At 39.3% G+C, this 12,408-nt stretch overlaps 1 protein-coding gene across 7 annotated transcripts in view; it reads left to right on the top strand.

Moving 5' to 3' along the window:
• The window catches only part of GNE (glucosamine (UDP-N-acetyl)-2-epimerase/N-acetylmannosamine kinase), a 41,063-nt gene extending 28,808 nt beyond the window's left edge, over nucleotides 1–12,255 (top strand). For 5 of the 7 annotated variants that reach the window (XM_066181536.1, XM_066181539.1, XM_066181538.1 and 2 more), the window contains exons 7-12: nucleotides 2,579–2,789; nucleotides 5,179–5,308; nucleotides 7,104–7,325; nucleotides 8,278–8,460; nucleotides 9,040–9,156; nucleotides 9,902–12,255. In XM_066181536.1, coding sequence (XP_066037633.1) covers nucleotides 2,579–2,789; nucleotides 5,179–5,308; nucleotides 7,104–7,325; nucleotides 8,278–8,460; nucleotides 9,040–9,156; nucleotides 9,902–10,137 — 1,099 coding nt within the window. In that variant the 3' untranslated portion in view covers nucleotides 10,138–12,255. Of the gene's footprint in view, nucleotides 1–2,578; nucleotides 2,790–5,178; nucleotides 5,309–7,103; nucleotides 7,326–8,277; nucleotides 8,530–9,039; nucleotides 9,157–9,901 lie in introns of those variants that run through there. The other 2 variants (XM_066181542.1, XM_066181543.1) reach the window with 2 other exon arrangements.
• Nucleotides 12,256–12,408: the final 153 nt, after the last annotated feature.

Raw genomic sequence — 12,408 nt, 5'->3', positions numbered from 1 at the left:
TATCAACCCATTGTGAGATGCTCTGCCCAGGGGGAGGAGCCAAGCATTCCCACCTGGATATAATCTGGAATTTGGGACAGCACAGGGAGCCCTCACCCACTGGATTCCCAGAGGACAAGAGCTTCCAGACCTTTCTACGGGATCACTGCTTCAAGAAGACCACCTCATCTGGACTGCTTCCACCACCCTGCTCAGGTTGTATTCTGATTCTGTCAGTGGTCTTTTGTATTGTTGCATTTATTTTATTTTACTTTTTTTTCCTTCCTATTAAATTGTATTTCTGACTTGGAGTCTCTCACTCTGGTTTTGCTTTCAAACCAGCACACATTGTCTCCCACAGCATCTACCTGAAAAAGCTGGCAGTCCACAGCTTGGACAAGAGCATTCTTTGCTGGGTTAAGAACTGGCTGGATGGCCAGGCCCAGAGAGTGATGGTGATTGGTGCTGCATCCAAATGGGGGCTGATCACCAGTGGAGCTCCCCAGGGATCTGTGCTGGGAGCAGTCCTGTATTATATCTTCATTGATGATCTGGACAAGGGGATCAAGTCCACCATCAGTAAATTTGCAGATGACACCATGCTGGGAGTGAGCACTGATCTGTTAAGAGGGTAGGAGGGCTCTGCAGAGGGACTTGGACAGGCTGGATAGCTGGGGCAAATCCAACAATGTGAGGTTTAACAAGTCCAAGTGCCAGGTCCAAGACTTAAGTCACAACAACCCCCTGCAGCACCACAGGCTGGGGACGGTCTGGCTGGACAGTGCTCAGGCAGAAAGGGACCTGGGGGTACTGGTGACAGCAGCTGACCATGAGCCAGCAGTGTGCTCTGGTGGCCAAGAATGCCAATGGCATCCTGGCCTGGATCAGGAATAGTGTGGCCAGCAGGAGCAGGGAGGTCATTCTTCCTTTGTACTCAGCACTGGTGAGGCCACACCTTGAGTGCTGTGTCCAGTTCTGGGCCCCTCAATTTAGGAAGGATGTTGAGATGCTTGAATTCATGCAGGAAAGGGCAACAAGGTTTGTGAAGGGCCTGGAATACAGGTCCCATGAGGAGTGGCTGAGGGAGCTGGGGTTGTTTAGCCTGGAAAAAAGGAGGCTTGGGTGGAACCTTATCACACAGTATAACTCCGTGAAAGGAGGCTGTAGCCAGGTGGGGGTTGGCCTCTTCTCCCAGGCGACCAGTGACAGGATGAGAGGACACAGCCTCAAGCTGCTCCAGGGAAAGTTTAGGCTAGATATTAGAAAAGTGCTTCGGCATTGGAATGGGCTACCCAGGGAGGTGGTTGAGTTGCTGTCCCTGGAGGTGTTTGAAAAAAGACTTGATAAGGCACTCAGTGCTGTGATTTAGCTGATAATATTAGGTCACAGGTTGGAATCAATCATGTCAAAGGTCTTTTCCAGCCTACTTTATTCTGTGTTTCTGTTATCTGGGGTCTGGGGCATCACTCTTCCAAGGGGAGAGAGAGAGAGAATGTGGAAGCTGGCCCTGTCTAGAGAAGACAAGACACAGCTGAGAGGGGGGATCTCTTCAATACATAAAAATATTTCTAAGGTGGGTGCCCAGACGATGGTGCCTGACTCTTCTCAATGGACCCCAGCAACAGGACAAGAACTAGCGGCCATATAACAAAACACCGGTTACACCTCCGCATGAAGAAGAGCTTTACATAGAGGGTAGCAGACCCATTGAGACAGGCACAGACTGCCCAGGTATGTTCTGGAGTCTCCCTCCCTGGGGACATTAAAATCCCACCTGGATGAGTTCTTATGTCACCTGCTCAGTGTGACCCTGCCTTGTTGCAGAGCTTGGCATAGATGATCTTCAGAGGTCACTACCAACTCAAGCTATTTTGTGGTTCTGTGACACAGTACTGGGTAGCTGATTTGACTCCATGATGCATAGAGAGTCCTGAGCTCAAGCTTCCAGGGACGCTGCAGAATTCTAGGAAGGTGCTTTTCCTTATTCCTCAGCCCTAATGAGTATTGACCCTCATTTCTCTTAACATGTATGTTCTTATAAACTTCTATACACAATATTTGTTCAACTAAGGACAAGGGTAAAAGCAGTGTTTCTTAACAATCAAAACAGCAATTAAACTGGGTATTTTAATAATAAGTATCTGACACCATGTATGATATTTTAGAAACAGGCATGTTGCAAACTGACATGAATGTACAGTTTATTATTACGTAGTTGACATCTGTGTGATAAGTACATCTTATTTGATTTGTAGCACGTACATAAACTGTCCATATTTTTATTTCTGCTTTATGGTGTGGGTCCCTTCATTAAACTTAATTTTACAGGGGTTTTGGCATCATTAGTTTCCAGTTTTCTACATTCCCGTTTCATATTTCAAAATGGAGCTAGGGCTAGACTTGAAAGATCTATGTGTGTTCTTTAAAATACTGTCACTGTGTACCATATCTCATGACAGACTTTCATAGTGGGAGCTGCAGTATTGTCAGAGTAGCCAGATCATAATATTGTAATGATGCTGTTAAACTCTTCTGTCATACCAAGAACTTTATAGATTGCAGTTATTTCCAATTACATTAATTCTTTTTTGTATTACAGCTCGAAAATATATGGAGATGGCAATGCTGTTCCAAGGATTTTGAAGTTCCTTAAATCTATTGACCTCAAAGAACCATTGCAAAAGAAATTCTGTTTTCCTCCTGTCAAAGATAATATCTCTCAAGATATTGACCATATTTTAGAGACACAGAGTGCTCTGGCAGTGGATCTAGGTGGAACAAATCTCCGAGTAGCAATTGTCAGTATGAAGGTAAATACTCTGTTGTGCTTCTAGTCATTCTGCAAACTCCATTGGGCTTTGTGGATATGGGCTTATGATGCAAAAGAGGTCCAAAACAAAGCAGTCTATTGACTTTTGTTGAGGGATAAAGAAGATATCTCTCCGTCTTTGCTGCCTCTCATAGTGTCATGATACAACTTGTTTACTGGTTTGCTCTTCTAAGACTGATTTTGAACTAGCAATGCCCATTTGCTGCTGCAAGATTGTAGCTGCTGCAAGATTGTAGCTGCTGCTTTGTGGGTTGACTAAGGACTTTGAAGAACAAAACAACTTTGACATGCATTGGTTCTCCTTGAAAGGTGACTCAGTTCAACCTGAAAATTTTTGTATGTCAAGCAAAACGTGGAAGGCTCCAATAGTAGACTTTTTGCTTCCCCACTGCCTTATGCTGCCATGTAATGGGCATACAAGACCATTCTGAACAAAAACCAGCATCTAGCAAATCAATTTACTGAACTCTGCAGCATTTCAAAGATGTGAATAAAACTCATGATGAGAAGTCTTCGGCTTTTATTCTCAACAGTATTGGACAATTACTCCTACAGTTACACTCCACATTTGCACATAACTATATCAGTTCAGTAATAGTTGCCCCGAAGGCAAAATAAGGTGCCTGCAGAGGCATGAAAGGTTATATAAAGTGACCTGATATAATCGAGAATGTTCGCATTCATTTAAAAGATGTCTGATAGATCTCCAAGGTCTTAAAGACAGCTTTTAAAAGTGTAATATTTTTGGAAGCAGAATTGACACCACATTTTTTCCTATGAGTCAACACAGCCTGGAAAAAAAAAAATAAAAAATTCTGCCCACTTTACAGAGCTCAGTGACATTTATGAAAATTGAAATGCTAGCAAATCAGAGTGAAAACAATAAGACTTTTGTAATAAAATTACAAAACAGATGTAAGCATTTAACAGCCAATGGCAGAATATGAGATAGAATTTTATTTTCACAAAAAAAAGATTTCAAAAATTCCTTTTAGAAGCTGTTATGTCTTCCAATAATATTTGTTGCAGCCTCGTCTTCCAAAACAAGTTCTCTGATGCACCCTCCAAACCACAAGTGAAGGAGAAATGAAGCATCCAAAATCCACAAACGATTGCTCATGTGATGCTGAGATGGTGGGATGCAATACTCAGAACTATTGTCGGTTTGGAATTTTCCAAGTTCTTCGGCAACAGTGACTCAGCCATGTTGCTTATAGGCTGTCTTTGTTACTTCACTTATTTGCATTAATTCAGTGCAGTTCACTTAGATACATGTACAGGGGATTTTACAGGGAGAATAAGACTGATAGGCAGGATACCGTCAACAGTCTCCTGGCTTAATCCTGCAATATAAACACTGAATTAAGATCAGTTCCTTAGTACTCATGCATTCCAAGCATGTGTCATGAATACTTTCATTACCACTGCATGACTAGGGTTGGAAATAATATTCATGCTCCCCCCCCATCCTATCCAAAGTATTTACAAAGGCATGTCATGACAGGACAAGGGGTAAAGCCTTCAGCCTGAAAGAGGGTGAGTTTAGATTAGATATTAGGAAGAAATTCTTTATTGTGAGGGTGGGGAGGCACTGGAACAGATTGTCCAGAGGAGTTTGGGATGCCACCTCCCTGAATGCGTTCAAGGCCAGTTTGGATGGAGCTCTGAGCAATCTGGTTTGGTTCAGTGTTCCTTCCCATGGCAGGAGGTTGGAACTGGGTGACCTTTAAGATCCCTTTGAACCCAAACTATTCTATAATTTATCACACTTGATGGTACTCCACAGATATTGCAAGTGACTCAGAAGTGTAATTGCTTAGAAAATACTGCTGAAAGTATAGTAAATTTTTCTGTGAAATTTCTAGCATTTGTCTGATTTTTTTTTTTTTTGTGAAGTGGCATTGTCTGTGACACCACAGAAACTGTTGATGCAGTCAGATTGTAAAAATTTTATTTTTAAAGCAATGTGGTTTTTCTGTCCTTTTTAGCAATTGTTACTGTCTTCTTTTTTTAACACTTCAGTGTTGAGCTTAAGTGCATTTCTCTGCCATTGTTTATGCCTAACAAAGTTGTAACAGCTCTGGTGATACTTTTCACAGGAGCTATGTGTTCCTTAAAATGTGTATTTAATTTCTGATAGGAGGTTGATTACAGAAAGAGAATGTAATGCCTAATCTTACAAACTTGTCCCCCAGAGCTGTCAAGAACCTTGCCTGCAGGCCCAAGATCTACAGCATAGCATCTGGAGTTTTTTTAAAGAGAGAAGTTATGGCTCTCTATTTTCAAATTGAACTGTAATTTATATGGAAAAGAAATTTCATCATGACAAACATTTCTCTGGGGCATGTTTTGTTGTTTTTGATTTTTAGGGTGAAATAGTTAAGAAGTATACCCAGCTCAACCCTAAAACCTATGAAGACAGACTAGCATTAATTCTAAAGATGTGTGTAGAGGCTGCATCAGAGGCAGTAAATGTAAACTGCAGAATTTTGGGAGTGGGTAAGTTAGCAAATCATCATTTTACATCTGTGTTTTTCAACATGAAATTAAATCACTACTCGTTAATTTAAAACACCTTTCTAAAATGGATCTCATGTACTTTAAGTTATTCCGTATTCTTAACAAACAAATGTTTTGAAATGGCTGAAAATGAGAAGCTGACTATAAAGACTGAAGTTTCTTCAGTTTGTAACAAGCATTAATTAATCTGTTAAGTTATAGTAAACTATATCTAAAATGTGTTTATGTAGTTCTCTGGACTTTGAAGCTCTCTGCTGTCTTGGCCTTGTGAATCAGGTGCTCAGTGTTTATCAAAACAGCTCTTGAAACATCTGCAGCTGACTGATGTTTTCTCTGTTGTCTTTAAGCCTTTAGGATCAACTTTAGGTTAGGATCAACTGTGCAGCAGAATTTTCAGATAAACCAAGGCAGACTAAAAAGGCTAGAATGTTAGGAGTAAATTTATAGCTAACCGAGACAAAAGCAGCCTTCTGCTGACTTCTGGTTCACTTGCAGTACAGTTCTGTATTAGACTGTGCTTATGTCAGACATGACTTCTTCAGTTTAATGGTGACCAGGAGGTTTGACCTTAGATACTAGTTATTTAGGAAGATGTTGATTAATGTGTCCTGGATTTTTGAGGACATAGAATCTTCATTTTAGCTGAGAAATTCTCCTAAAGAAAAGTAGTTTGGTTTAGATGAAAGCTTTAGATGAAAACTGAATCACACACTACAAAGGAAATTTAACTTGAACATGTACTTTTTAAAAACAAAGTTATGTACACAAAGCCGTAAGGAGAAATGTTAGCCCTTCAAATCAGATCTTTCTTACAGCTTTAATGTTCAATTCAGCTGCTTGTCTTGGAGCTTTAATGGCTGCTTTCCATGTGACTCAATTATATAAGCTCTGTACAATAAAATGTTTGAAATTTATTGTCTGGAGCTAAATACCTGCGTAATAGAGACCTACTTTTCAGTGGTACTGAGAGACTCCATCAACTCTGAAAGCCTCTTCAGCTAGGGAAAACTAGTGAGGTTGGCTAATAGAGCCTATTACTGGCCTACTCTGTTCAGTAGACAAATCTCTGAACAGAGTTTTGATCTTTCCCAAAAACTGTGTATTTTAAGTAAAAATCACTAGTGCTAGTAATTATTTTTAGTCATTCTAAATCTTGAGAGTTATAGCAGAATTCCGGACACTAATAGTGTTCCAGGGTTTAAATAATCTGTTTTTGCTGTTATGTCTTTTGTACATCACTAACAAGAAACACAGCTATTAAGTGATTTGCTGCAATCTTGCCTGAAGTAGGAACATTAACTCTCTGACTAACATGAACCACTACCCATCTAGTTAGTCTTAAGGTACTTGGTGCATTGTGATTAGAGGCATGGCATTCTATGAATTATCTTCTTTACTTTGAGGGTGACTAAGCACTGAAACACACTGCCTAGAGAGGTTGTGGAGTCATCTTCTCTGGAGGTATTCAAAACCCACATGGACAGAATCCTGTGTCACTTGCTTTAGCAGGTGAACCTGCTTTAGCAGAGACATTGGACTAGATGATCTCCAGGGGTCCCATTCAATCTGAACCATTCCATGATTTTGTGATCTTTACATGTCAAAAGTTGAACTGCCAGTAATACTTCAAAAATTTCTACTTTCATGCTCTGCTTCAAAGCCTAGTATTAAGGGGAAAAAAATCTTGTCATTAGAAAAAGAAAAACAGATTTTTATTTTAAGTTTTTACACAGACTTAGTTTTAATTTTTCTCTCCTGTGTTTCTGGGACTTAGGTATTTCCACAGGTGGACGGGTAAACCCTCGAGAAGGAATTGTGCTTCACTCTACAAAACTCATTCAGGAGTGGAGCTCTGTGGATCTCAGAACCCCTATATCTGATGCTCTCCACTTGCCTGTCTGGGTGGACAATGATGGAAACTGTGCTGCTCTAGCAGAGAGGAAATTTGGTCATGGAAAAGGAATAGAAAATTTTGTAACACTGATTACTGGTACAGGTGGGTATGTCATAGTTCAGTGAAACCCAAAGTCCAGCACCATCACTTAGAGGATCAGCTGTTCTATAGGCATAAACATTACGACTATGCCTGGAAAACCAAAAATTCTTTCTTTACACTATTTGTTTGGTTTAGGGTGCTCTTTAATTTTTTCAGGCAAATAAAACCATTTCCATAGGTAAAACTTCTTGATGAAAGAAGTTCTTCTTGTACTGCTACACAGGCAAGTAAGGAGAATCTGAGCAACTTCAACTGGAATAACTGCGCATTTTTTCAGCTTTATGGCTTAATTCTCTTTCAACTTTAGAAATACAAGTCAGATCAGAATATGTATCTAGAGGATAAGCAACTGAATATAAGAAAGTGTGCTTCAATCTCAAATGCAAATGTGGGGTAACTTTTCTGATTTCTTAAGTATACAGTCCTTTAGATGGTGGCAGTAAGAACTAGCTGATGAATCTATACCCAGTTTGGGAAGGGGGAACAGTGGCCCATGTTTACGTGTCCTGGCTCTTTAACACATGGGTTTAACTGTCTAAATACAGCATTAGAATTTCTCCTCTGAAGTGCAAAATTTTAAGGCCACTTAGCTAGTTTTCTGCATAAAGAACATGACTCACAAGCTTAAAAGATCTGTCATAGTTCAGTTCCAGGCTATTAAAAAAAATACAAGTATTATATACCATTTTGATCCATATATGAATAGGAGGGAGCTATGAGGTTCTGTATTAGGTGTGTCAAATAGACAAGAGTTCTTTAACAACTAGTAATTCTTGGTTTCTAGTGTAGATGATCACTGATGCAAATTATTTTAGCTTGTCTATATCAGAATAACCAAATAGCAGTGTCTTGCAGAACTGGGACCTTTAAAAACTGTTGCAGAGCAGGGGGTGTTTGTCTTTCTTTTTTTTTTTTTTTTTTTAAAACAATGGAAGTCTTAATATCTTTGCAGGAATTGGAGGTGGAATCGTTCATCAACATGAATTGATCCTTGGCAGTTCTTTCTGTGCTGCTGAGCTTGGGCACATTGTTGTATCCTTAGATGGACCAGAGTGCCTGTGTGGCAGCCAAGGATGTATAGAAGCATACGCCTCAGGAATAGCGTTGCAGAGAGAAGCTAAGAAACTGCATGATGGTATCTATTTACTCTGGTTTTGAAAACACAGTTACTAAACTGCAGTATAGGAAGAAATTTTCAAAAAAGGTATTAAGAAAAAATAAATCTGCCTTTTTTTTCAAGGAGGAGACAAGAATAGGTGTACAGGCAGCCTGCATAGTACAGATTTTTTTTCAATGGCAAGGAACATTTAGAACCTCTGGTCTCAGAATTCCCAGAAGCACACATTAGAGCTTGTCTCTTCTTTTTAAGCTTGATGTAAACTAATCTGACAGGCATTCTGTGGTGTTTGGTTTCACAGCAATTGTCTTTCAGCAAACTCTTCTCAGTCTTAAATAAGTTTGAGAATATGTGTATTTTATTTATTTTTGGGTCTGACAAGACTAGAGAATTACCATAGTCTGTTTGATTCCCTGCTTCTGCAAGTAGTTTCCTGAATAATATGGATATGATTACTTTGGCTAAACTCACAGTTGGACAGATTGTTCAGGATTCAATATACAAGTAAAAGAGATTAAAATATTTTAATTGCTTATTTTTTTACCCTCTGACTTGCCACATTATCGTGTTTTGCTCTTGACTTTCTCTTCCTTCCAGATGATCTACTTTTAGTGGAAGGAATGTCAATGAAGGAGGAGGAGATTGTTAGTGCTGCACACCTTATTCAGGCAGCTAAACTCGGAAATACAAAAGCAGAGAGCATTCTCAGAACAGGTGAGAGGGTAGCCCATAGGGGGAAACACTTCCATGCTTGTATTTAGGGGATACAGAAATGGTAGTGCACGGTAACACTACAAACAGCCTGTACCTGTTGAGGCCTTCTCAGTATAGAAATTACTAATTGTAATGAGATTTTAAATATAAATGTTGGAGAAAATGTCAACAGAAGTGTTAAAAGTATCTGGTCCAGTAAAAAAAAAAAAAAAAACCAAAAAAAAAAAAAAAAAGGATTTAAAGTTCTGCAAAGATCAACTTAAGAAAGAAGTCAAGTCTCAACATTATCATATTGGAAAATTCTGGGACATTTCATTGTAGGCAAGTGAATGGCTGGTCTGAGGTAACAAAGGCAATTTATGTTATGTGTTACTTTACATGGGGTATTTTACTGGTTTGCTTGTTTTAAGCATAGTCCACCCTCATACACAGTGGTTAACACTAAGGTGGTAGAATGATGCTTTCCTATTTTCTCTTTGCTTACAAGCATGCTTAATGCCTTTTGTCTTTTCACATTCATAATGTTGAATAATGCATTATTGTGCATAAAAAGTGGCCTTTTCTTTTTTACTTTCAAAAGAAAAGGTAATAGCAGACACGTATTACCTGATAACATAAAACTCTGTGGAACGAAACACTTCACTGACTTTGCAGTGTTATTTGTTGCTAACAGAACTGTTTCAACTACTGATGCCAGAACTGCTCGGTGTATTCTACTCAATTTCTTGTTACTTTGTCTTTTTAGCTGGAACTGCACTGGGCCTTGGCATTGTGAACATTCTACACACCGTGAACCCATCTCTTGTAATCCTTTCTGGAGTTCTAGCTAACCACTATGTTAATGCTGTCAAAGATGTGATAAATCGACAGGCGCTGTCCTCTGTTAAAACAGTGGATGTGGTGGTCTCAAATCTAGCAGATCCTGCTCTTCTTGGAGCTGCTAGCCTGGTACTGGATTATACTACACGTAGAATATACTAAAATAATTAAAGGAGAAATAGAGAGTTGGACTATTCAAATTCCTAATGGGTGGAGGGAATACTTTACCCCAAATTTTTCTTTGATGAGAGCAGCTAATGAATCAGAGTAGTGTTCCAAGTAGTTAGTGACTACTTAGCATTTCCTAATTGAGGTATTATCTTTTTGTATTTTTCCTAAATTTCAGCTGACTTCATTGGAAGTAATGTGCAATTCTGTTTTTTTAAGCACCTCTGTTGGTAAGCCTATACATTACTTTTGAGTGTGGCTGAATTATTTATGAGCATCTCTTGCTGTATGGGGATAATGTGTATGGTATGTAAAATTATTGTAACTCTTGGGGATCCAAATCTCATTTCCCACCTGTGTGAAATGAGTTTACCAGCTTTTCATTTTCCAGGATTCCATTCACAAAGTAAATACGATGTAATCACCACTAGCAGGTAGTAATTTCAGTGGGTGGAAACTAGGGCCTCTACAATAAAAAAAGACTACACCTAGAAATTCCTTTTCATGAAGGACTTGGTAGAGGCAACCAAGTTTATTTATTATATCATCTCTAAAGGGCAGAGTCCCATCTTAGAAGCTTTGCATATGAAGGAAAAAAGCTATAGTTTAGTGAGCTTACAGCCTGCAGAGGAGTCAAGACAAACTGCTAAGTATAGCAGTAAGCATCTTTGTCTTCTGGCTATGGCCAATAGTAAATGGTTTGAATTTTAATCTAGGAGGACTTCTCAAGAGACTTAATCTACTATTTTCAGGGAAGGGAGCTGCTTACTCTTTGGTAGCCATTTAGCTGAAATTCAGCCACATGGCACAGTTGATCATAAAGAATCTACCTTTCACTGCAGAGTGAAAATGGCGCGTCCCTCAGCCATTCTGGTGGCTGCAGATGCACTGTTCTTTTCCTGCTTTCACCATCAGCTTTCAGAATGGAAAGTCAAATCTGACCCTTATCCTCACCTTCAGAAGCCTAGGAGAAAAGTATGTCAAATGCCAGTGAAGGCTTGCCTAAGTAAGCTGTGGTTTGTATTTCTTTGTATTTCTTTCTTGAATGTATAGTGCTGTCTTTATCCAGCTGCTTTTTTAGCATACTTTCAAGATGCTGGAGAAATTAAAAAATCAACCCATCTATCAGCTAATCCAGAAAGATAGCTCTGGAGGAACAGTCACAAGACCGTCCTGTCCTGCATTTAGTGACCTATTTTGACATCTAACTCAACCACTGATACTCTCAGAAGTCCAGTAATGTGTTAGTACAAGGGCTATTTCTACACTTGAACTTTTTCTCCAATCAAAATGAAACAATCTTCTAAACATTGTATAGCATTGTACTCTGCTATGCAATGAATTTGGACTGAATAGCTCCTAGTACACTTGCTAATTCTGGGATAAAATCTGTACAGATTGTCTTTACTTCACGCTTTCTTCCACAAGGAATGCTTACTGGTAACTCACATCTTCAGAGTAGATTTCAGGAACACATCAGATCTCCCTCCTGCTGTCTCCAGGAACAATCATGCAGCCTCTATACCATAGTTTTCTCAAACCTGGCAAATAACTGGTTCTTAACACTTTGCCAAGTTGTACTAGGCTTTATGTAACCAAGGAGTTTTAGTTCCTTTTCCTACACATCTTGGTTTACTTGATGATTCCCAGCCTTCAATACCAGAGCATTAGATCCATGAGTAGGTTAGGGAGAAACTGGCATTTCTCTACAGTGACAGTAGCTCTGATTAGAAGTATTGAGATTCTAACAGTGGGGAGGCCTGTCATTTGATCTTTCCATCCTCTGCCATCACAAGGAATGCCTGGCTGGAATGCCTGGCTAAAAGTGGGACCAGGCTTTTGCTTTCCAGACCCTCTGACGCTTTGTATTTCTGGTATGTCACAGTCAAAATGGTTTTTCCCTAGCAGCTGAAGGAATAGTGCAGGCATGAAAAAACCATGACAGACTAAAACACAGTTGAAAAGTTCTACACCTTTAACGTCTAGTCACGTTAAGAAAACAGTTCTTCAGATGCTTTTGAAAATGTTTTTTTCCTGTCAGTTTTGCCAATAACTTGCTGCATATGTACAAGTGGTTTATAAAATCAGAAAGAATAAAAAATCATATTTAATACCGTAATAGTGGTTTTGTTTGTCTCTCCTTCTTTCCCTTTTCAGAAGCATCCTTTGAACTTCAGGTACTTTAACGTGGACCAGAGATTTTATGGACATTAACCCCCAGTTGTGTCCAGTCCCAGAAGGACCAAACATCATATATTCATGGAA

The sequence above is a fragment of the Chamaea fasciata genome, unplaced genomic scaffold (assembly GCF_029207755.1).
Source record: "Chamaea fasciata isolate MVZ Bird 193981 ecotype frontalis unplaced genomic scaffold, bChaFas1.0.hap1 SCAF_4, whole genome shotgun sequence".
Lineage (NCBI taxonomy): Eukaryota > Metazoa > Chordata > Aves > Passeriformes > Sylviidae > Chamaea > Chamaea fasciata.
The sequence above is the reverse complement of the archived record's forward strand: the minus strand, read 5'-3'. Positions and strand labels throughout refer to the sequence as shown.